General features: G+C 38.8%; 1 protein-coding gene across 5 annotated transcripts in view; it reads left to right on the top strand.

Annotated features, from left to right (window-relative positions):
• Positions 1 to 22,166, top strand: part of LOC136108050 (ephrin type-B receptor 5) — a 71,989-nt gene that overhangs the window by 40,523 nt on the left and 9,300 nt on the right. For all 5 annotated transcript variants that reach the window (XM_071814907.1, XM_065849515.2, XM_071814927.1 and 2 more), the window contains 8 exons: positions 4,275 to 4,430; positions 6,527 to 6,865; positions 15,699 to 15,823; positions 16,948 to 17,110; positions 17,937 to 18,051; positions 20,786 to 20,841; positions 20,941 to 21,060; positions 21,468 to 21,715. In XM_071814907.1, the coding sequence (XP_071671008.1) occupies positions 4,275 to 4,430; positions 6,527 to 6,865; positions 15,699 to 15,823; positions 16,948 to 17,110; positions 17,937 to 18,051; positions 20,786 to 20,841; positions 20,941 to 21,060; positions 21,468 to 21,715 (1,322 nt within the window). The remainder of the gene's footprint in view (positions 1 to 4,274; positions 4,431 to 6,526; positions 6,866 to 15,698; positions 15,824 to 16,947; positions 17,111 to 17,936; positions 18,052 to 20,785; positions 20,842 to 20,940; positions 21,061 to 21,467; positions 21,716 to 22,166) is intronic.

Below are 22,166 nucleotides of genomic sequence, written 5' to 3'. Positions count from 1 at the left end.
CCCTGGTATAGCCAAGACATCTACTCAGGACTTGCAGAAATGACACAGGAATAGCAGAAGACTCAGCACCTAATGGAGTGCTAGGTGGCTGAAAATTGATGGCACGTATTAATAATGCCATCTGGATAACAGAGAGAATGGAAACCAGGAGCAATTGAATTTTTCCTTGGGTCTTTGCTTTAGTGTGAGCCAAATTGCTCATTAGGTTCCACTGATTGGATTGACTGGCAGTGGGACTGAGCAGCTTGTCATGGATATCTGCACAGGATATGGACAGAAATGTTCATGGGCTACTGAGAATGCCACATGACTGTGCTCTGCGTAAGTGGAGATTGACATGTACTGTTACACTAGTCTGCTCTCTTGATTTTTTCTTACACAGAGGCTTAAGATCCTTCCTCTCTGTCATGTGGTAAATTAACTTTTGTTTGTTTGTTTGTTTGTTTTTAATAGAAAACAAATTACCCCTCACAGCCTGTGTTTTGTACTTGAGTCATCTAGTAAAAATGACACATCTTTATAGAGACTTTAACTCACTGTTTGTATCCCACTTTCATCTATTTCTTTGGGTCACTGAGGAATATGTTAGCTAAAATGGCATAAATTCCACCTCTTCTCCCAAAAGGGAGGAAACATGTGAGGACAGAGAAGTATTACTGAAATTTGTTTTCTTGCTGCAGTAGAATTTTATTTGTCCAGTTTACTCAGATGTAGTGTAGTGCTTATAAATGAGCCTATGTGCCTGCTTTACATTCTGCTTATGTTAAATATGGGATAAGGCATTCAGTCTGCTACTTTGCTCTCAATGGCAAAATCTCTTCAGAAGCAGGCCCAGTTCCTTCATAAATGTGGTTAGGCGTGTTTTTTTTTTTTTTTCTTAATGTCTGCTGCTTGTATTGGAAGTCTTTCTCAGAAGCCTGTTGCTTCAGTTGGTGGAAACATTGTTCTGATTTAAACCCGTAATTTGCTGTAAAGTCACCTGTTTTCATGCTGACAGCGCTCTTCAGCATAAACAAACAGTTTTTCATTCACTGACTTTTACTGTTCTGGGATTACATTAAAGAATGGATGCTGCCTCAACGAGTAAGAAGGAGAATAGATAACAAGAAACCACCTAAGTGTGACAGCACAAAAAGCATAGCACATTGGGCAGTGCTATGGGAGTCAGCAGTAACCTGCCTTTGCAAGCATATAAAGGAAAACAAGGTGCATTGATAAAGAAATTAGATTTTGTGAGGCAAATATGGCAAAATAGCTGTATGCATTTGATCTCTAGCATTTGTTAAGATTACCTTTTCCAAATCATTGTCTCTATAGTATTGTACTACATTTGTGGTATAAGTAAATAACATTGTTATCCATTAGCAGATGCCGTATCCCTATACAAAGGTTTGCATTTTTGTTGTGTTGTGTGGTTGGTTGGTTTCTACAAGCAGCTGTTGACTGCATCTGGTCACTTGGAGTGACTGTCCACAGTACTAATTAAATCTTGCATAGCCTTTTATGCAATACACTTGCTCTGCCTTGCATAAACTGGCTTTCTTTACTGACATAGTAGTGCTGCTGGGATGTTCATTCCATTACGTAAAACCTACAACCTTGCACTTTTGCTTAATACCTTTGTCGAACTCATCAGCAGTGTGCGAACCCTGCACACTTCATCCCTGTATCCCCAGGCTCAACAGCAAGTTGTCGTTAGACTTCAAAGCACCATGTAAAATTAAAGGTTTATTTTTAACACAATCATGTTTATTTTAAAATAAATGTTATTTACTAAATTTCAGACTTCCTTCTTCATTCACAGTTTTGTTTAGCTTTCCGTATCATCTACAATTTAGCTAGAAATTAATATACCTGAATTCTCTTAGCACTGCCCTTGCAGGGTAAATATGGTTTTGTACTGCAGAGCTATAATGTGTATCCTCTACAGATTTCCTTTTAGCATCACACAGACTTCAGGCATTATCATTATCTGTTCATTTTCACTATTATGACTAGAAGCAGTCATTGTTCCATTTCATGTCAGACTCTAGTACTGGATTAAAAAAAAAAGAACTATTCTCCAGAGTCTACCTTGAGAAGTGGAATGAATGTGGCATTAATCCTAAGCCTTGACAAAAGCTTGAGGAGCGGTTTGATGTGAGAAAAAGATGGATGAGATAAAAAGACTTGTAAGAAAATAAAGACGTTCACATTCAGTTCAACATTCTCAAATTTGAAATAGATAAAGGACTATCCCTGAAAGTGATAAGTTTTGGTTAAATGACTATGCAGTGAGGTGGATTAAAACTTCACATTCATAATACTCGTGGTTTCAGTACAGATACATTTGTCAAGAAATGTGAAAATTATATTCTACATCAGCAACTGTTAGCAGAGCCTTAAACTGCAGGGGACATAATTCATAAAGTGAACAGCTTACTTTTTTGGCCATAGCAACATAGGGACAGATCTTTCCATATGAGAATAATTTGATTTTCTGATGTATAAAGGCCTGAAGGCAAAAGCAGTTGCTCTTTTCTTACCATCATCCATCATATGCAAATTTACAATCTCTTCTTCATTCCTTTCCATATGGCAATGTATCACGTGCTGGATGTTGTAATTTTCTCAGTGCTGGGAAGAATCACTATTCTCCTATCTAATAGCTATCATTCAGAGTTACTGAAGTCCCTTTTGTGGTGTGACCTGTTGGAGGACTTGCCATTATTAGCACAGCACATGTGGAGGTTACTCTGCAGCCAAGACACCTTCCGACAGAGAAGATGAAGTAATATAACAAATGTAAAGCTTGATGAGACTCTGCAGAAATTATTGGTTATTATGTCTGGACTACAGCTGTAATCTTTTCGGCTTTGTTAAGATTTGCTTCCCTGCAGTCCCGTAGTCCCATCAAAAATTCTACAATGGGCTTTGAAAACCCAAAGCAAACAGAATTGAACACATCTGAGAAGAGGGTTAGATAAGCAAGTGACTCTGTTTTTCTGAAGTTGTTGATTTGCTAAGAAAGATGCATCAGTGTCCACTCAGCCCCTATATAAGTTAGAAACATTTCCAAATACCTGTTATTTGAGGTGAAAGTCTGTAAGTACAGTAAGTAGCAGCCAGATGGGCTAATTCTGCAGGTTCTTGCTGTGGTATTCCATTTTGAATATTCATTAGATACCCTAATTTCATATTGGCACCCATATACAGTATTCTTCTCTTACACGTTTTCTTTTTTTAGGTAACTATTTGCTATTTGCTATTTTGCTTATGGTAATCACTAGGACAGTTCGAGTGTGTCCCATGTGTCTTTTGTCATCAAATGCTCATCTAGGGTCTATCTGAAACTTTCCCATTGCCTGTAAATGCATTTTATTGTGAAGTTAACTAACTGAATGTCACTCCACAAATGAACTTTCACCTCAGCTTGTTAACCCATAAAATCTAAGAGAGCTATTTATTTGGAAAATCAGGTTTAGAAAACTTACATAAAAATTGTAAAAGATTTATCATAGAACTTCAGTGGAAGATCCAAGCACCTTCTGTTAAGTAATGCAACATAGCTGCATAGCTTGCCAAACCTGGAATGTACTATTCTCCCATATTGTTAATAAGTTATTATGTTTTCATTTTCTTTCACTTTGGGATGGATTTCTGTCCTTGTTTCAGTTTTTTGCATAGACAGATTCCTACGCATTTACAGATTAAGTTTGACCAAGCTAGGAGGCTTTTGTCCATTATTGGTAAGCTTTCCAACTTACGGGAGAACAGTAGGACTGTCAATCTGTGTGCCTGCTCCTAATTTTTTTGCAAAATCAACTATGGTAGCTTATATTACTTGAAGCAATGAAACTGTTGAAGGCAGCATAAAAAATCCATTTTTGTGGCTGTGTTGGGTGGGGAGAAGGAGGTGTGGGGAATACCTGTAACTGTTACGACTCTTTCCAGACAGATAATGTGACTATGCTCTTTGGCTTCTCCAATACCAAGGCTCTTTGAGTGAGTAATGAGAAGACAATTATTTCAGGTGGCCAAAGCTGTCTCTGGACTGGTCCTCTTTCATCTGCCAGTGAATCAATTAAAAACCCCTTGTATGGAATAAAATAAGCTTTTTGAAATTATACCTTTAACAGTACATGCTCCATAAAGCAACAAAAACAGTAGTAGCTACTCTATGTAACAATTTCTCCCTACAGCGGCATGAGTTAAATGTAAATAAGTTTGCATTGTTTCTGGAGTGTGAATTAATGAGTTTCCTACTTTTGCCTCTCTCATTTTTCTCCTTTCAGCCTGTCCCCTTGGTTTCTTTAAAGTATCTGTGGGACATGACCCCTGCCTTCCATGCCCTGCCCACAGCCACGCTCCACTGCCAGGTTCCCGTGAATGTGTGTGTCAGAACAGCTACTATCGATCTCCTATGGACAATTCTGATGCTCCCTGCACTGGTAAGTATTTGGATGGAGTGTTTGAAAACAAGAAGGGCAGTTAATGAGAGAGAATGTGCCTGAGTAATTCAGGGAAGTCACAGTTCACCTCTTTCCATGATCTTTGAAATAACCCAAAACTTCCTTTTGCTTTTGCAGTTGACTACAGGGTGTATCTATTCACTGAATGTAGATGAGAATGTTCCCACATGCTTTTTACAATGTTGATACATTGGTGAAACTGTGTTTTGAGAATACTGGAGTGTTGCAATGCTAGATGCTCAGAAATGAAAAAAGGTCCAATTTTAGGTGACTCATGCAACCTTAAATAAGTCCATTGCAAGTATGCATAAGGTACAGTTTTAATGAGAGAGTAATAGACTAATTTCTTGTGAAATGCTAAGCTCATTTCATACAAGGGATAAATATTGTTCTTTGAAGGAGTTAACCAATATTTTCTTTAGCACTGAAAGTGTGAAGAACATCTTTACAGGACAGAATTTAAACTCTGCAAATTCTGTTTATGGGAAAATAATGGTTTCATTGGCTTCCCTGTGGTTCTCATCCTTTATGACTTTTCACAGTCATTGATTATGAATATTAATAGGTCAAGAAAGAATAATTAGATGCAGAAAATGAAATAAGGTTAATGTTAGGACTCAAAAATATAGTTTAAATGATATATCAAATGTCATCCTTGAACTTTGTGGAAGTGACAGGGAAAAAAAAATGTCCTAAAGTATCTTGCAAACACTTTATGGCTCTGAAATTAAACACTCAAAAATCAGGAAATATCATTGTGGCTTTTTCTGTAATCCTTTGCTTCCTATACTGCACAGAATCCATCTTCAACAGCATCAAGCAATCTTTACTCCACAGGGATTATTTTTCCCAAGCAGTTGTCTTTACATTGACTGTAATAAGACTCCTCAGGGAGAACTAACTATACTATACCACAATGCAAATACTGGGTGGCTTAGTTAAGATCACAAAACAAAATTTAATTCTGACATTTCCTGATGTGCAAATGCTTCATCTTGTCAGTAAGACATTTTTTTAAACAGTCTTCTGTGTGTAATTTTCCAACATAATTTATTTTTAACAGCATTGGAAATGTGACGCCCCAAGGAAATATAGCTATTGAAAATACTCAAATGCTCCACCAGGGACCTAGATTTGCAGCTGGAGAGACTTCCTACAAAGATCTCATCCACTTGTACTAGTAGAGTTGTTATAATTTGCATTGATCAGCATTAGAGAAAAGGTTTTGCCCATAGTTTTCTTCAACATTTCTTGACTATAGATTATGAGGATTCTTGGATTTCATTACAGCCTTTGGAGGGAAATGTTCTGTAAATCGTGTTTTCCTTGTCACTTCCTGTTCCTGAGCTCAGCCTCTCTATCCCTGCCATTCCAGTCTTGCTTTGTGTCTATGCCCAGGTTTAGCAGTGCAACACTGCTGCTTATTTTTACCTGTCTGAGCTTTTTACTTTCTAGCTCCAATGTCTTGTCCCATTCTCATAACCATGCCATCTTCTCACCATGTGCATTTTCCTTCTTGTCTTCACTGTCTCTGTGCCAGCAGGGGAAGTTTTTCAGCTGTCAGAGTTTACTCCTGATGCCATTCAGAAATCTGATTGTCAGCAGGAATAATCATGGGGAAATGGGGTGTCCTGTTTGCGTAACAGATGGCACAGGCTAACTGAAGTCTGAGAATGTTCAGAGATACTAAGTGCCAAAGCAAAGAATTAGAGGTCTAAGTAGAGACAAATCCATACTAAGCTTGTGCAAAATTTAAAATTTCAAAGGCTTAGAGTTGCCCTGAACACTGACTGTTCTTTTAGGGAACTTAAAAGTCACCCTTGAAACAAAGACCCTTCTTGTTAATTTGGTTTCTCTAAAATATTATAGTACAGTTACTCCTTCATGTCTCTAAGTATGATGTAGGAAAGAATGTTTTTATTAACTTTATTCAGAGAAACAACTAGAGAAGAATAAGAATGAGAAGACAAGCAACTTATTCTTCTGTTCTTTTCCCCATGCTTTATCTCTTTATCCTCTCCTCCACATCTCTGCTATTCTTTCACGGGATTCTGATCTTTCATTCTGTCTTCTAGGTATCCCCTCTGCTCCTCGTGACCTTAGCTATGAAATTGTTGGCTCCAGTGTGTTCCTGACTTGGCGGCTCCCCAAGGATCTGGGTGGCCGCAAGGATATTTTTTTCAATGTCATCTGCAAAGTGTGCCCAGCAGGATCCTCGGGGCCATGTGTGCGCTGTGGGGACAGAGTACAATTTGAACCACGCCAAGTGGGCCTGACAGAAAGTCGTGTGCAGGTCTCCAACCTCCTGGCCCGTGTGCACTACACCTTTGAGATCCAGGCTGTCAACTTGGTGAGTGAACTGAGTCCAGAAGCACCCCACTCTGCCACCATCAATGTTAGCACCAGCCAGACAGGTGAGGAGACCCCTGCATCTGTGTCCCAAAATTTCGACCTCTGTCTCTCATTTGATTTGTTTTTATCTTTTGAATCCTGAAGCTTTGTTTTCATGTGTGCTGTGCCTTTTTTATCTTGCCCTGCTTCATGGTACAAGACAGGACATGCAGTCTGGGTTTGATGGGGATTTTGTGAGCTTTCCACAGCAGCTCTTAGGGAGCATGTCTTCATTTCCTCTTCACCTTCTCTTTCTCCTAGTCTCCTCGATTTCATCTTTCCTAGCACTTTTTACCTGTTCAGTTTTCTTTTTTTCTTTCTGTGGTTTGAGATACTCTCTTTTTCCATCCATTCTTGATTCTATATACCACCTTCCATTTTCCTTGTCTCAGTTCATGCTCAGGTACGCTATAACAAGTAGTATTGGGTATTTCATCAAATCTCCCCACTCTTTCATTGCTGCACATCAAAGTAAGGAACGTGAAAATTGAGAGGCATATAGGCATTGTCTAAAGATGAAGATACAGTTAAAGATACAGATAGGTGCTGTATCACAAGAAAGATTGTATACAATGATCATCACCTAAATATACATGACTCTGGGATGCTGTGTGTTCTTACTTTGTAAGTCCTGTGGGTCATAAAAGGATATGAAAACTACAGTTTTTACAGTTCCTGGAAAGGTGTTAAATGGAATTTTGACAAAAGATCCAGAAGCAGAATCACCATTCCTATTTTACTGAAATTGCTCTGGGTTCTTCTGCATGCCATGTATCTTCTTTTACCTTGTTCTTGCCTTTTCAACCTTGCTGTTCTGTTAAGTGGTCTTGGAGTTTTGTTCTCCTGTCAACAGCACACAAATATTTTTATACTGTTTTGCCTTTTGCGTGGTAGCAATTTTAAAATGTGTTGTATAGTTGTATGAAAGGTGTTGTGATCCTTTTGACTAGGAACTATATGTCAGGGATGACTAAACTAAAATACTAATGCGTTCTGTGGGCAGTCGAAGGGAAGAGATTAAGAGAGTTGACAAGTACGTCAGGCTGATGGCTAGCATACAGAAAACTTGTATATATGGAGGAAATTGGAGAACAGCATCAAGCAAATTCTGATTTTCTGTAAATATCATATACAAGTACAATAGCTGGCCAGAGCCACATGCATACAAGCATACAGTTATGCTAAATGTCAACAATAAGAGACTGGGCATATGTTGTTCTTTACAAGATTGTATAAGCTGGCATGGAGAGGAATTGTACACAGCTTGTTTAAGAAGATATAATAAGTAAAGTGAGGAGGGAAAAGAAGGAGAACAATTTGAACTGAGTGACAGAAAATATCTGTAAACATTTATAGATATGTAAATGTGAAACTCAAACAAATTCCTCATCAGTAAAGCCCGAGAGAAAACCTGCGAAAGCAGATGTAGCATCATGATCTTGGTTAAATCACATCTTTTCATTTCTGCTTCTATGCTATGGAAAGGAAGTGAATATATATACACCCAAAGTAATTTCCTACTGTTAGCAGATGCCAGGGGTTTGACAACATCTGTTTCTTCACTTGAGTAGCAGTGCACATATAGGATACCCATTCTCCTTAAGAGGCTGGCTGCAAGTGATTAGTTTTTGTTTATAGTAAAAATTATGCCTGGGTGATTTGTATGGCAATTCCAGGGAGTTCCTTTGGCTTCTGGTCGAGACAGGTCGGTGTTCTATTTACATCCTAAAGAATTCTCTTTCTTTGTGCTTCTCATCTCAGCCGCCTTCATCTATATCTGAGGTAATTTAATTGAGTAGCTGCTTTCTTCTCTTGCCTGGAATCACCAAATCTACCCTCTTCTTTTGCTTCTGTTTGACTTTTCTGACCACTCCTATTCCTCCATGTGTCTGTGGGTGTGTGTCCTGGTTTTGTTAAAAACAGGTTTCTCTCTTAGTGAATTTTCCTTTCAGCTAAAGTCTTCCTTACCGCTTTTCTGAAAGCTACATACATCTTTTGGTAGACATAACAATGGAATGCAAGGGCGCTGATAAGGATGCACATCCTGTGAGAGGGGCAAGCAGGAGGTGACTAAAACGGACCAACTAAGTATTCCATCCCATTCACATGATACTTCATATAAAAGTAGGAGATCATGAGGATCTCGTCCCTTTTTTTCCTATGACCGACATTAGGAGAGGACCTTGTGAGTTGTCCCTGCAAACTGAGGCCCAGTGACAGACTGAATCCAGTTCTGGTTTGCTGCAGAGTCCAATCCAGGACTTCTGGGTGTAGGCTCTGCTGCTACTGGAGCTGTGCTGGTCGTTGTCGGGACTTTCAAGATTGGTTTTGTATATTTTGTATTATTTTCTCTATTTTATTAGTAACATTAGTAAAACATTTGTATTTTTTTCCAACTCTCTCTTTTTTGCTCCTTTGCCTTCCAGTTACCTGTACTTAGTGGGAAAGGGGGGGGAAGACAGGGTTGACAAAACATCTGCCACAGTGTATTGTCACCCTGCAATCAAACCATGACAGTGTAGGAGGGTGTCTCTCTTTAAGGTGCCTCTCTTGTTCGCTGAAACTGTTTCAGGGGAGGACAATTTTCTTAAAAAGCAGTGTGTACTGAATGGCTTCTTTTTGTGTTTTTCTTTTTTTTTTTCTTGCTCTTCCTCAAGATCATTAGGAGTAAGCTTGAGATGAGCTGCCCTCGATTTGTAGTGACAGCTTATACTAACAAGGCCCTGCTTCCTCCATCACGTGGCCTGTCTCGTCCACACCCCCTGCCTTCAATGCCTTCAGCAATTTTTCACTTCAACATGGCTTATTGTTGTTGGTGGTGTTATTATAACTATTATTATTTTTTTACTATTATTATTATTCTACAAGCAGAGATGGACATTTCAGAACCTTATGTTCTGAAGGAGACAAGGAGAGGACAGTAAGGCATAAAGGGTATAAAAAAAGCAAAGTGGAGAAAGATAAACTTTCAGAATAAATGGCCATAGCAAAAAAATTTCACTCCATTGAATTAAAGGTGACCAAAGAAAGACCTTCCAGCCCTTGCAGTTTCTGAATATTCTGCTTATTCATACATCAGTCAGAGTTCTCTCACTTCTTCCAGAGACCGATCCAAAAAATCCTCCTCCCCACCCTCTGTCCCTCTGTTGGAGATATCTTAGGCAATATTCTGTGCTGGAACAGTTACACTTTCCTTCTTCTTTTTCCTCTGCTGCTTCTTTGCTCTTCATCTTCGCTTCCAAAACACTGTTCATCTAAGAGCTGGCTTACTCCTAAGTCTGCTAGCCCTGCTTCAAAGTATGATAGGATCCTTTGGTTACACAATCACATTTTTCTGTGGTAGCCTGATTATGATGTGCCTACTCTTCAGTGACTACATGTTTGAAGACAGAATAAGAAGGGCTGGCACTGAAAAGCTTCCTTTAATATAGTAAGACTTAATCTTCTGTAGCAAAAAGCATCTGGAACCTGTTTGGATAGTAATAGTATGACACACAAATAAGATATGCAAATTACCAGAAGGAAAAACTGTCCGGACAAGAGAGAAGGGAGTTGCTCTCAACTCAGGTTTGAAGTGCTGAGGGTGAGTACTTAGAGAAGTGTCAAAATATGCAGAAAGATGTTGGGAGGCCGTTGCAGATGGCATGAACTGCATGAGAAAAGGCTATTATGTAACTGTAGTGGCATTCTGCTTCTTCACAGAGGGGAAACTGACACAAAGAAAGCAAGGAACTTAAAATCCAATCATATTATTTAAGAAAATCTGACTAAAATTTTAATGATCATTTTAACATCTTCAGGTGTGCTCATCAGGTAAACAAATAATCTCAAGTGTCAGGATAGAAGTCATGTTTTCATTTAAAGGATTGTGAAAAATCTTTCTCTGTGCATAGCTGTAACTCTTTTTCCATTTTTTTCCCCTGCACCTTCCATTGAACCATGTAGTAATGTCTGTTGCCAGAGACATGCTACTGAACTTATTCATTCAGGCACTTGTTACATTCGTAGAAAGAAGAGGAAGAGATAAAGACAGTAGAGACTCAAATGTTGGAGTAATTCTATGCAGACTTTTAAAAACAAGTAGATTTTTTTTTTTTTTTTTCTGAATCCAGACCTTATGAAAACTAATGGAGATAAGTGGGGATAAAGGTTATGTGACCTAGGTTGCCTTGTACCTGTGAAAAGATACGTAGCAGCCTTCTGCATCAGTTGGATTCAGAGTGGTGGGACCTGGCAAAACCAAAAATCTGTAGAACTGCAGAAATGAAAGCTAGACAATCCGAGGCGTGTGTAGGAGGCTGCAGACCTGACAGAAGATTGTCACGTGAAATGGTGTAAGAACAGGAAAATAATTAAATGCCAAGTTTGATTATGAGATTATTAAAGGAAATGGATGAGTTGCTTGAAGATGTTGCCGTTTCCAAAGAGAGACAAAAGAGTCCAGTAGACTTATTTGGCAAGACCAGGGACACATGCAAGCCATTTTCTTGATCAAAACCACAAAAGGAATACAGAGAGCTGTCAAAAGTTACATACTACTATGTTTAGCCAGGTTAAAAGAAACAGGTAAAGCAAGTGGAGTGTGAGCTCTGTGTTCATTGTCCTCTGAACAAACTAGTTAAACTAATTAAACTAATAAACATTAATTTTCAAAGTAACAACTGTTTGTTTATTTATGATCTAATTGCCAACACAGAGCACTTGGCAAAGGCCCCTAAGAATTTAGCTGTATTGTTTACTTCTTACCTACAAAACACAAAAATACTCTTAAGGTTTAATTTTTCCCTTAGTGACGTTTGTCAGCTCTGCCATCATTAGCAGATTTACCCAGTTATGACTGGGATTTAATGAAAATTTCTATGGTCACTTCACAAAAAAAAAAAAAAAATTCCAGTTTCTCTCTTTACTATGCCCTGTGTCTGCAGCATGAACAGAGAATTAAATGTGCTTATTTTCACATGCCAGGTTTCAGCAACTGGTTAAATGAATACTGAAACTTTTTGAGCAAGTAGAAATAGGAGGTGCATAGTAAAACATGGCATCATGTGGCATAAAAGATTTTTTCCTGTTTATTAGGCATGAGTGGAAACCATACACAAAAAGTAGTAATAACAGAGGTAAGGGAAGTGAAAGTAACTAACAAGTTTGCTTTTCTAAAGCACTCTTCATCCATGGGAAGTACAAGGTTATAACAGAAGACAACACAGGATACGTTTAAAGGTTTTTCAGGTAGTTAGAGAAAGGGTTAGAACTAAACTGAAGTCTGTGGAAAAGACACAGGACATTTTCAAAATAAAGATACTAAATGCTAAAGAAGGAAATTTCCATACTGCATTCAGACTAATCTTCCTTGAAGATCATAGGTGGGAAGATGTGTGCAACAAAGCTAGGGTCTAGAGGCATAGATGAATTTGATCAAACCATGTGAAATATGATGGGAGAGACACTGGATGCTTTCAGAAGCATATGGAATAAGACAGAATGGGAAAAAGGTCCAAAAATAACTAGAAAGAAAACACAGGCACTGGCAAGGTTTCATTTGAATCCCAATTAAGTGATAACCTCTGAGCCAGCTGTCTGAATTCCTGTTGTAGTCCATGGATGTCTAGTCAGTACTGCTCAGTGAATTGATTGAACCATCTGGTCAGAATCAGAAAATGGCTTAACTCATAAGAGACCTCTGGAGGACATCTCTAACACCCCTGCTGGAGCAGGATCACCTCAAGCAGGCTGCCCAGGACTATGTCCAGACCACTTTTTAATATCCCCAAGGATGGAGACTCAACAATCCCTCTTGATAACCTGCTCCAGTGCTAAGTCACCATCATGGTAAAACGTGTTTCCTTGTGTTCAGAGGGAACCTCCTGTGTTTCAGTTTGTGCCCATTGCCTCTGAGCCTGTCATTGGGCACCACTGAAAAGAGCCTGGCTCTGTCTTCTTTACATCCTTCCTTGAAGTATTTGTGCACATTCATGAGATCCTTGGAAGCCTTCTCTTCTTCAGGCTGAATAGTCCCAGGTTTCTCAGGCTCTCTTCCTCTCACCTGAGACACCCTGGCATAGCCAAAACATCTACTCAGGAGTGCAGAAATGGCCTAGGAACAGCAGAAGACCCCGCACCTACTGAAATGCTGGGTCGTTGAAAACTGATAGTCCATATTAACATCAGAATGGATATGTTTTAACTAAAACAGGAGTCAAACTTTGCTAATTGACTTTGAGTATTTCTTCTAGGTAGGGGAGATATTGTAGATTGGGAAGAAATGAGAAGGCTGGGAAGAATAACTGTTGGAGGTGGGAAGGAAAGGAGTGAAAAGAGGTGAGGGGACAGGAATTGAGGGGAGATTGAACTCTGATCATTCTGCAAAATTTTCATTCGATACTAGAAGGAAGTGGGCTATTCCCTGGCAGTGTAACTGTGTACTTAGGTTTGCACCTCTCCCTGTGTGTGCTTTACGTCCCATCAGAAGAATGTTAAATTTTTCAGAACACTAAAATGTCATGGAATCTGCCTTGATGAAATGTTAACTGCTCAGTTATCCCGTTGTCCTCACATTATCATTTGAATTCAGTGTTCTTCGTTTTTGTCTTAATTGCTACATGTGGTCTTAATTGCTGCTGCCTTCCATCCTTGTCACAATATTGTCATTCACAGGTGTAGTAGTTGTACAATCTTGTTTGAAAGAGAAGCAGTTGTAAGAAATGAAAGGAGTAAGGATAAGTAAAAGCATTTTACTGTTTATACTCTTATATTTTTGTTTTATTTATATTTTTAACTGGTTCCCACTTGCCTGAGCTATTTGACACCCATTTCATTTGTGTCTTTCAGCATAACTGTGTGTTGTTATTAAAAACAGTCCTTCTCTTTTTGACAATTATGAGGGAAGAAAATGCTATTCCACAGTTTTTGATGATTTGTCTGTGCTTTATTCCTCATATTGAGGAATTTTATGTCTGTGGTCTAAAACCAGTGGAGTTAGATGGCAGCTTTTCATTGACATGCTTTTTCTGGAAAATTTTAATGTTGCTGAAAATGTTACTTCCATTAGGAAAATGAGGGTTCCCTAGCTGCCTACCTAAAGGTTTCTTGGCAACATGACTTTTTACTTGCAGAGAGAAAGCAAAACTTGAGAAGAGCTTTGTGGACAGACATCTGTCAGACTGAAAGATCCTCTTTCAATTATCCTGAAATTTTTACTTGGAAATCTCTTCCTAAGTAGAAACTCATATTCTTTTTGCTTTTGCATGAACCTGGAGAGTGTATGTGTATGTATAAATTCATGGATGTTTTTTGAATAAGTGGATTTTAATTCTCCAGAAAGCTTCACGTGCACGTGGCTTTAACAACCATTCATCTCCCTTTCTGATCTGAGGACATTTTTTAGAAGAACTAACTACTTCAGGAAAGGGTCTGATATTAAATAGGTGTTTTGTACTTCTTCTGTCTTCAGAACATATGAATGGTGCCTCTAGGAGGACAAAAAGAAGAAAAAACTACCCCACATAGTAGCTTGGATTGTTTCTCATTGTAATCTAATTTTAATTCCGTGATCAGTGTTTGAAATCATTAATTATATTATCTTCAAGATAAAATTTGGTTTCCTTCCTATTGATTTAGTGAGTTTCAGCTTAGAGAGAAGTAATTGCAATTACACAAGTCTCAAAGTCTTTAACTGACCTTCAAGCTTTTAGAATAGCCAATAGAAAGATTTCTAGGATTGGTACACACAAGTTTGTACTTGCTTTCTTTTTTAGATTCATGATTCCAAAGCCCTTTTTTATGTTTGATATCCAGATCCTGCTTTGTGTATGAAGGAAAGTGTGTATTTTCCCACAGTAATTAATATCTGACATAGACTATAAGCACTTAATATCATAATGGAATCAAGGAAGCTAACAGACCCATCTGAGTAGTACACCAGGCTGGCCTGTTCAGAAAAAAAACAAACAGAAACTTAGCAAGCTATTTAAGAACATACAGAAAAAACTGTGTGTGAAGCTTCCACACTTCCACACTTAACAGGGACCTTTAACTGATGGTTCCAAGCTGCAGTGCTGGGTAGAAGCCAATTCAGGCTGGGTTTTGTGGTTCAAAGGCCCGGACTGGGACTGGAAGTCTCAAATATAGTGGTAGTTTTGACATCTGGGCAACAGTCCTGACAGGGTTTGGCCTGAGATCCAGGAGCCAATCTGAACACAAGGCTGCATATCAGGCTATGAAAATGAGTTGCTTTCGTTCTCTATGATCGACATCTGAACCAGGACCATTGAACTGAAGAATGCTTCACAGTCTGTTCCTTAATGCATCAGTGTCCTTATCTGCCTCCATCTTCTGGTTTGCAACAGTGATCCAGTAGTGAAAGGCCTCCGTTACTCTAATAGCCCATACTTGATTTTTTTCCCAAAGTAAAGAATTACTAACTGGGGGAGAAGCAGAAGAGAGGTAGTATGCTCTTCTTTTGCTCTGACCACTATTACATTGTTTGTCCAAGCATGATGCTAAGAAGGAGGCAGTGGCACTGAACACCTTGTCATCTTCTATGCAAAAATTGCAGCTTTGAAGGTCAGAATGATGTTTCACTGCAATATATATAATTTCGTAATTCCTGTGCATGATCAGTTGGATGTGGATTTCTTCATTTTATTTCTGTCCAAGTTGTCAGTGACTGTATCTCACAGTAGAGTTGAATTGTGCCTGGATTTCTTCTGATTATTTTACAAAGTACTTCAAAAATGCAAATTAATGGCAATTGAAGGAAGAGCTGACATAAGTTATTAACTCATCATATGAATATTAAATTATCTTTGTTGTTAAGCCTATCCCTTCGCAATCTCTCCTTCCTCTCTTTTATTCTAGTCCCCTCTGCTGTCCCTATGATGCATCAGGTGAGTCGTACTGCCAGTAGCATCACACTGTCATGGCCTCAGCCAGACCAGCCCAATGGGATCATCCTGGATTACCAACTACGCTACTTTGACAAGGTGAGCAGAAAGTGATGTAGTGGTGGTCGTTGTATAGCTGTTATGCAAAAAAGAACAGGGAAATATTCTGTCTGGAGGTGCACCCCTGGATCGGGATGGATAACATGGAGAAGAATGCTTCGATTATGAGGGAAGAATAAGCTGTAGCGAAACCAGAAGTTCATAATATATGCTTCATCTGACATCAGTCCATCTGCATTTTCTACCTTGGAACCATATAGGGACAATGCAAATAAAAAAAGTGAAAACACTTGTAGCTAAGCTAAAAAGTTGTGGCTAACAATCTTGCTAGGTTGTTTAGTACCAGCTGACACAGTGGAAGGAGCTGAAGTTTCAAATGTATATATTGGAGTTTGACTCACTGCAACATTCTGTAATGTTTTTATGGAGGGAAGTCCTGTGTCCATATATATGCCTGAACAGACATCTCTAAGAAATTTTGGGAGGAGGAATGGACTCTTTCCTTCACTAAGTGGCAGGTATCAGTTACCTGTTTATGTGCTGGAATTACAGGATGGTAAATAGTAAGTTGATCTCCATTCACATCTTTCATGACTCCTAATGCAACTGATTTGACAAGAAGAGGCATGTAGGGCTATTCAGACAAGCTCCCATTCCATATTCTTGATCTTTCGCATAACTGTTTTTGCAGGATTGTGCAGGGCTACTTTTTTTCTATAAGCAAAGAGGCCTGCTATGTGTAATAACATTTCTAGCAGCTTCCTGGATACAGTGTTACTTGGTCTGGATTGTCCTAGAAGAATACATGAGATTGTAGGAGAGAGCTTGTAGAAGGGAAAATTTCATGACGGGCTAGGGCTTTTTTATGGATATGCTTAGCAAGGAACCACAGGACAAGGTACTTTTATCTCTCACTTCTGTTTAAGTCAAGACTGAGGGCCTTTGACAGAGCTTTGTGGAAGGCCCAGGCCTAAGGTTATGAAAAGAAGCAGTGAAGAACAGTGAGTAGTATGCAAGGAAGTCAGGTCTGGAATAGCAGTTGACAGGCTCTGTAATGAATTCAAAGAATATTGGGCTGACATGGAAATGAGCATTCTGTGATGAGGAGAGACAGCATTGTGGGCAGAAGTCTCACATTCCTTTTTGATCACTGACATTCACAGGCAGAAGATGAGGATAATTCATTCATCTTGACTAGTGAAACCAACATGGCCACTATATCAAATCTGAGCCCAGGCAAGATCTATGCCTTCCAAGTACGAGCTAGAACAGCCGTGGGCTATGGTGCATTCAGTGGAAAGATGTATTTCCAGACTTTAATGGGAGGTAAGTGCTACCATTTTGTACTCAGATCTGCACATAACCATCTTTCACTTGTGTATGCCCTGAGTGTATTAGCTTATCCTCTGGAGGACTACTACCAGACACTGCTACTCAAATTGGATTTCTGTATAATTTGCATATGGGGATTTGTTCGCTCAAAGATGCTGTCAGAGTGTATTGTTTATAGTACCACTGTATTCCCCGGTCCTACTTGTTGTTGCCTCTGCACCTCTGACCAGCCAGAGCAGAGTGTGTCAGCAGAATTATCTTTAGGAGGGTGTTACAGTACATAGCACTATACACTGCTGTGGTTTGGTCTCCAGCTGTCACAGCATATCTTATGGCTGAATGCTCTGTAAAAGTCTAAAGACAGGTGGTACATGGGACATATACCCAGAAGCTTGTCTTCCAGCAGTGTTACCATCCATTCATGCAGAGACCAGCATATTACCTTGTGATACTCTTTGGTCTGCATCAAAGCTACTCATGTCATCTATAAGCTAAATTGATAGGAAACAGTGGGATCAAAACCCTGGTGTAGAGCTAGCCTATACTTAAGTGGCTAGTCAGGTGTCAGTAGACCAGGGAAGAAGTGGATTCTGCGGGAGCACTGGCTTTTCAGAAGTACGAAGGCACTGGAAAAGCACAGTGACTGAGGGGGTGAAGGGATAACCAAGTCAAGCATTTGTTGAACTGTCAGGACAAGGCTGGGAAGCAAAGGGCTGGTAGGGATGGAATTGTGGGTAAGAACTAGTGGAGTAGAAGGAAAACTCTAACAGTTCCTGTCCTCTACATTTGTGTTTGTGTATGCGTGTGTCTTCCTTGCTAGGGGAGCACTCGGACATGGTGCAGGACCGTCTGCCGCTTATCGTGGGCTCAGCACTCGGTGGTCTAGCCTTCTTGGTAATTGCTGCCATTTCCACCCTTGCCATCATCTTCAAGAGGTGAATTCCTTGACCTGCTCATGTGCACTGCAGACAGTGGAACTTTCTTACCCCTGCTACATAACCCATGCCAAGGGAAACAGCCTGATCTACCTTTATCCAGATGTGCTTGAAATGCCATTTCCTAATTAAGGAAAAATTCTGCCCCATTACTGCTATCTGAGGAGCATCTCCTTTGGTAAACCACTCATGTTCTTAGCTAGTTATCTAAGTTGGTTAGTTAGCAATATGAATGCAAGGAAAGCATTTTAAAACTGGTGATCAAAAGGTATTTAGATGCATCGCTGTAAAGAAGGGACTGTAAATTGCATTTTAGGCAAGCGGAGGGGAAAGCAATGTAGTGAAGAAGGACTGGTGGAATAAGAATTTAGATTCACTTATTTAGAAGGTTCTAAATACCCTTTAACCAAGGACCAAGAGACAGGAGTTCATTTGCTGAAGAATGAAATCTGTACAACCCCAGTGGTTTCATGGAACACTGACTCATAAAATATTGGTTAAAGAAAACAAATACAACTTACCATTTTGGGAAGAAAAAAGGACAGATAAGTCAATGTAATCTGTTATGTCAAAAAAAGGACAGATGTTTGAAAGAGAAAGAGAGACAAGTAAGGCTTGCTACTTTTGTACAGGAAAAACCAAAAACAATGGCGATTTTGCTGTTTAAAGAAAGAGTCATTACTTGCTTCTTGAATTTACTGAGGTGAACTTAATCCCTTAGACTGCCAGTAATGGATGTTTGTATCTTTGCTCTGCTCTACCTCTGCATAAGAGGCACTTTTTAGGTTTTTCTGCTGACCTAAAAAAATGTATAAACTACCTAACTTTAGAAATTACATCTAATTTTAGTTATTTCTTTTTTATTCTGTTCCCTTTACTACATTTGTTTTCTCCTTCTGTGTATATTCTCTCTTAATATTTTTCTTTCTGAAAAGAAAAGAACTATCAAATATTGTTGTATTTGCATTGGTTTTTGTAGCTTTGAACTGTTAAAAATATAATTTTTTGTTACAGCTGGAAATGTGGTATTATGTGCATAAGTCAATAAGGTGTATATTTTTCTAAAAACTGAAACAAACCCAGAAAAAATTAATATTACCAGAACTGTGTTGGGGAAGGACAGTAATGGGTTTCTGTAAATGGATCTACATAAAAGGAAATACAAAAAATAGCTTCATTTATACTTGAAGGATCACAGACAGTTGTTCAGAAAAAAAGTGGAGATAACAAATTTTAAATTTGTGCTTGACAACAAAAGTAAGTTTGAAGATGTAGGAAATGAGGAATACCCAATGAAATAAGTAGTTCTTTTCAAGATTTAATATATGTAGAGTCAAATGCTATAATTTTAACTTGTTTTTGTAAATTGTTGGTGCACATTTTCCAGGCAATATAAAATGTGAAACACCTATTTTACCAAGTTTATTTTTTTTCTTTTTTTTAATGATGAAAAAACATTATTATGTTAGATAACCTATAAAAAAAACATGAATGTAGAACTGACTTTCAGATACAACAACAGAGTTAGAGCTCTTAGATACAGGCCCTCAGTAAAGCTGATTTCTTTCCACAACAGAGCAGATTTAGAAGGTAGAACTGTTTTTTTGCAATCTTAGCAGCGTTTAAAGAGATAAGCCTGAATAAAAGAATAATACACAAAGTTACCTGTTAGAATGACAGAATTAGTTATGTCAGTAAAGAAAAGTAACTTTTCATGATAGTGTCTTCAGAAGCTAATTGAATCAGTAGCTAGAAGGTCTTGTGCTGAAACAGCAAAGCATTTAAGTTGACTCATCCATACATACAGCAGGGATGCCACAGGATACCACAGTTTGATTTACAATCTGGTCTAATTAACATGATCTAGAAAAGACTGAAACTAGCATGAATTTTACATTTTGGGGAAAAATATTAACACTGTTGGGAACAAAGTGACTTGAAAATAGAAGGTATGTTTAGAGCAAACCAGTAACAGGATGAAACTTACAAAACAACAAGATCATGTGGGAAAAAAAAAAAAGCCTGAATCACACACAGTTAAGACTATGAAATCTGAGAAACACCTATGCTAAGATGTATACTTACTGAAAGTTAAATGTATTTGTGCAATAAATATTACAGTAAGAAAGACCATACCTTTCTTGTTCTGCACATGCAAAAATGACATCATGGGACAGATTTCTGTCCATCTGGCTCTGTGTGGTTGACTTTGAGTGCCATACTTATGAAAACAGTCAAAATAAATGCTTTTAAGAGACCAGGAACGAAAATAGAGAAGAATTAATCCTTGGGGAAAATTTATACAAATTAGACATTAGAGTAAATGGCTCTGAGAATGTTTTTGAAAAACTTAAATAGACATCACGGAAGATGCTTTAGATTAGTATGGAAAAATAATAACTTGTTATAATTAAATGACATTAAAATGCAAATTTAGTCTGACTAGCAAGATAACTTCCAACACAATAAAGGTAAACTGCAATATTTTTTTTCAGGCTAGTACTGGAGGCCCTGTAATTCGTCATATCTAAAGTAGGGATGCAAACAATGCTGTAAAAACTAGCACATTGAAAACAAGCATGCACTAGTTTTCAAGAGATGGGCAGGATCTTAATACCCATCTTCTGTCCCTAAACTGAAGGGTATTCTGAGTCTTGCATTGAGAAGGCTATCTCAACATCCTATGAGGGACTCCTGTGTGTATTTTGACTTTCCTTTCCTTTATGTCCTGCAGTAAAAGGCAAGAGACTCCATACACAGATCGCCTGCAGCAGTATATTAGTGCACGAGGTAAGTGGTCTTGAGCAACTGATGGTAAGGTCCTCATGAACACCCATGTCTCTCAGGGTTTGATTCTGGTAATGTTTTGGGCTGTCTTCTCCACTGCAGGGCTTGGAGTGAAGTATTACATTGATCCTTCAACCTATGAAGATCCCAATGAAGCTATTCGAGAATTTGCCAAAGAGATTGATGTGTCCTTCATCAAGATTGAGGAGGTCATTGGATCAGGTAGTGTGAGAATCTGCAGATTTTGAAGTGTCTTCTTGTTTACCTTGAGATCTGGCACACTGCTGGCCTGAGGTGGACCCAATCATGGTATATTAAGTGTCTCAGGAAACTTACCTTCATTTTTACCAAAATTCATCTTAACCTACTTGCATTTTGATGCTGACTCCAAACCCGGTTTAAAACAGTCTTTGAAAACTCAGAGCTCCTAATTTGAACCCTGAAGATGTAGTCTCCAACCTGACTGAATTCAGAGCCTTCATCAAGAACTCTACCTTAATCCAAACAGTCCTAGTAACCATATTTCCAAGCAGTGCCTGGAGTTTTCTACAGTAGAATGTTTTAGTGCACCTGACTAAAATTCTTTGCTGTGTTTCCTTACTTGAGGTGTATTTCTTCCCTCCTGACAGGTGAGTTTGGACAGGTGTGCTTTGGGCGCCTGAAACACCCAGGGAAGCGTGAATACACAGTAGCTATTAAGACCCTGAAGTCAGGTTACACAGATGAGCAGTGGCGGGAGTTCCTGAGCGAGGCCAGCATCATGGGGCAATTTGAGCATCCCAATGTCATCCATCTGGAGGGTGTGGTCACCAAGAACCGACCAGTCATGATTGTCACAGAGTTCATGGAGAATGGATCACTGGATTCCTTCCTCAGGGTACCACAATCAGAGCCTCCTACAACTGTTACCTCTTCATCTTACTGTGTGCCAGTCTCAGATCTGATAATTTTGCCTGTTCTTCCTCTTCACTCCTGTCTCTATAAGTCCTCAGTTTCCCTGTTCAGGTGCAATAGAAATTATAGCAAATTACCGCAGTAAGTGGTTTGGGGCCAACATGGTGAAAATATTCCAAAAGCACACTCATAATACAAAATTTCTTCATTATTTTAGACTTCTCCAGCTCAAATAATTAGTGGTAAATAGCAATAAGCCATTTGTGTTTGTACGTAGCCTTCCAGTTCCTTATGTGCACGCTCCAAAGGCTGTTTTTCTACTAATGTTATTCAGACGTTATTCCACTGAAAGTTTTAAGGTTTCAACATTGTAATGAAGTAATGAAACTTGTTATTTTTTGACTCAGTTTCTAGTAATAAAACATAAATACAGA

Source organism: Patagioenas fasciata, chromosome 1, assembly GCF_037038585.1.
Source record: "Patagioenas fasciata isolate bPatFas1 chromosome 1, bPatFas1.hap1, whole genome shotgun sequence".
Lineage (NCBI taxonomy): Eukaryota > Metazoa > Chordata > Aves > Columbiformes > Columbidae > Patagioenas > Patagioenas fasciata.
Note: the sequence above shows the minus strand (reverse complement) of the source record. Positions and strands in the feature narration are given on the sequence as shown.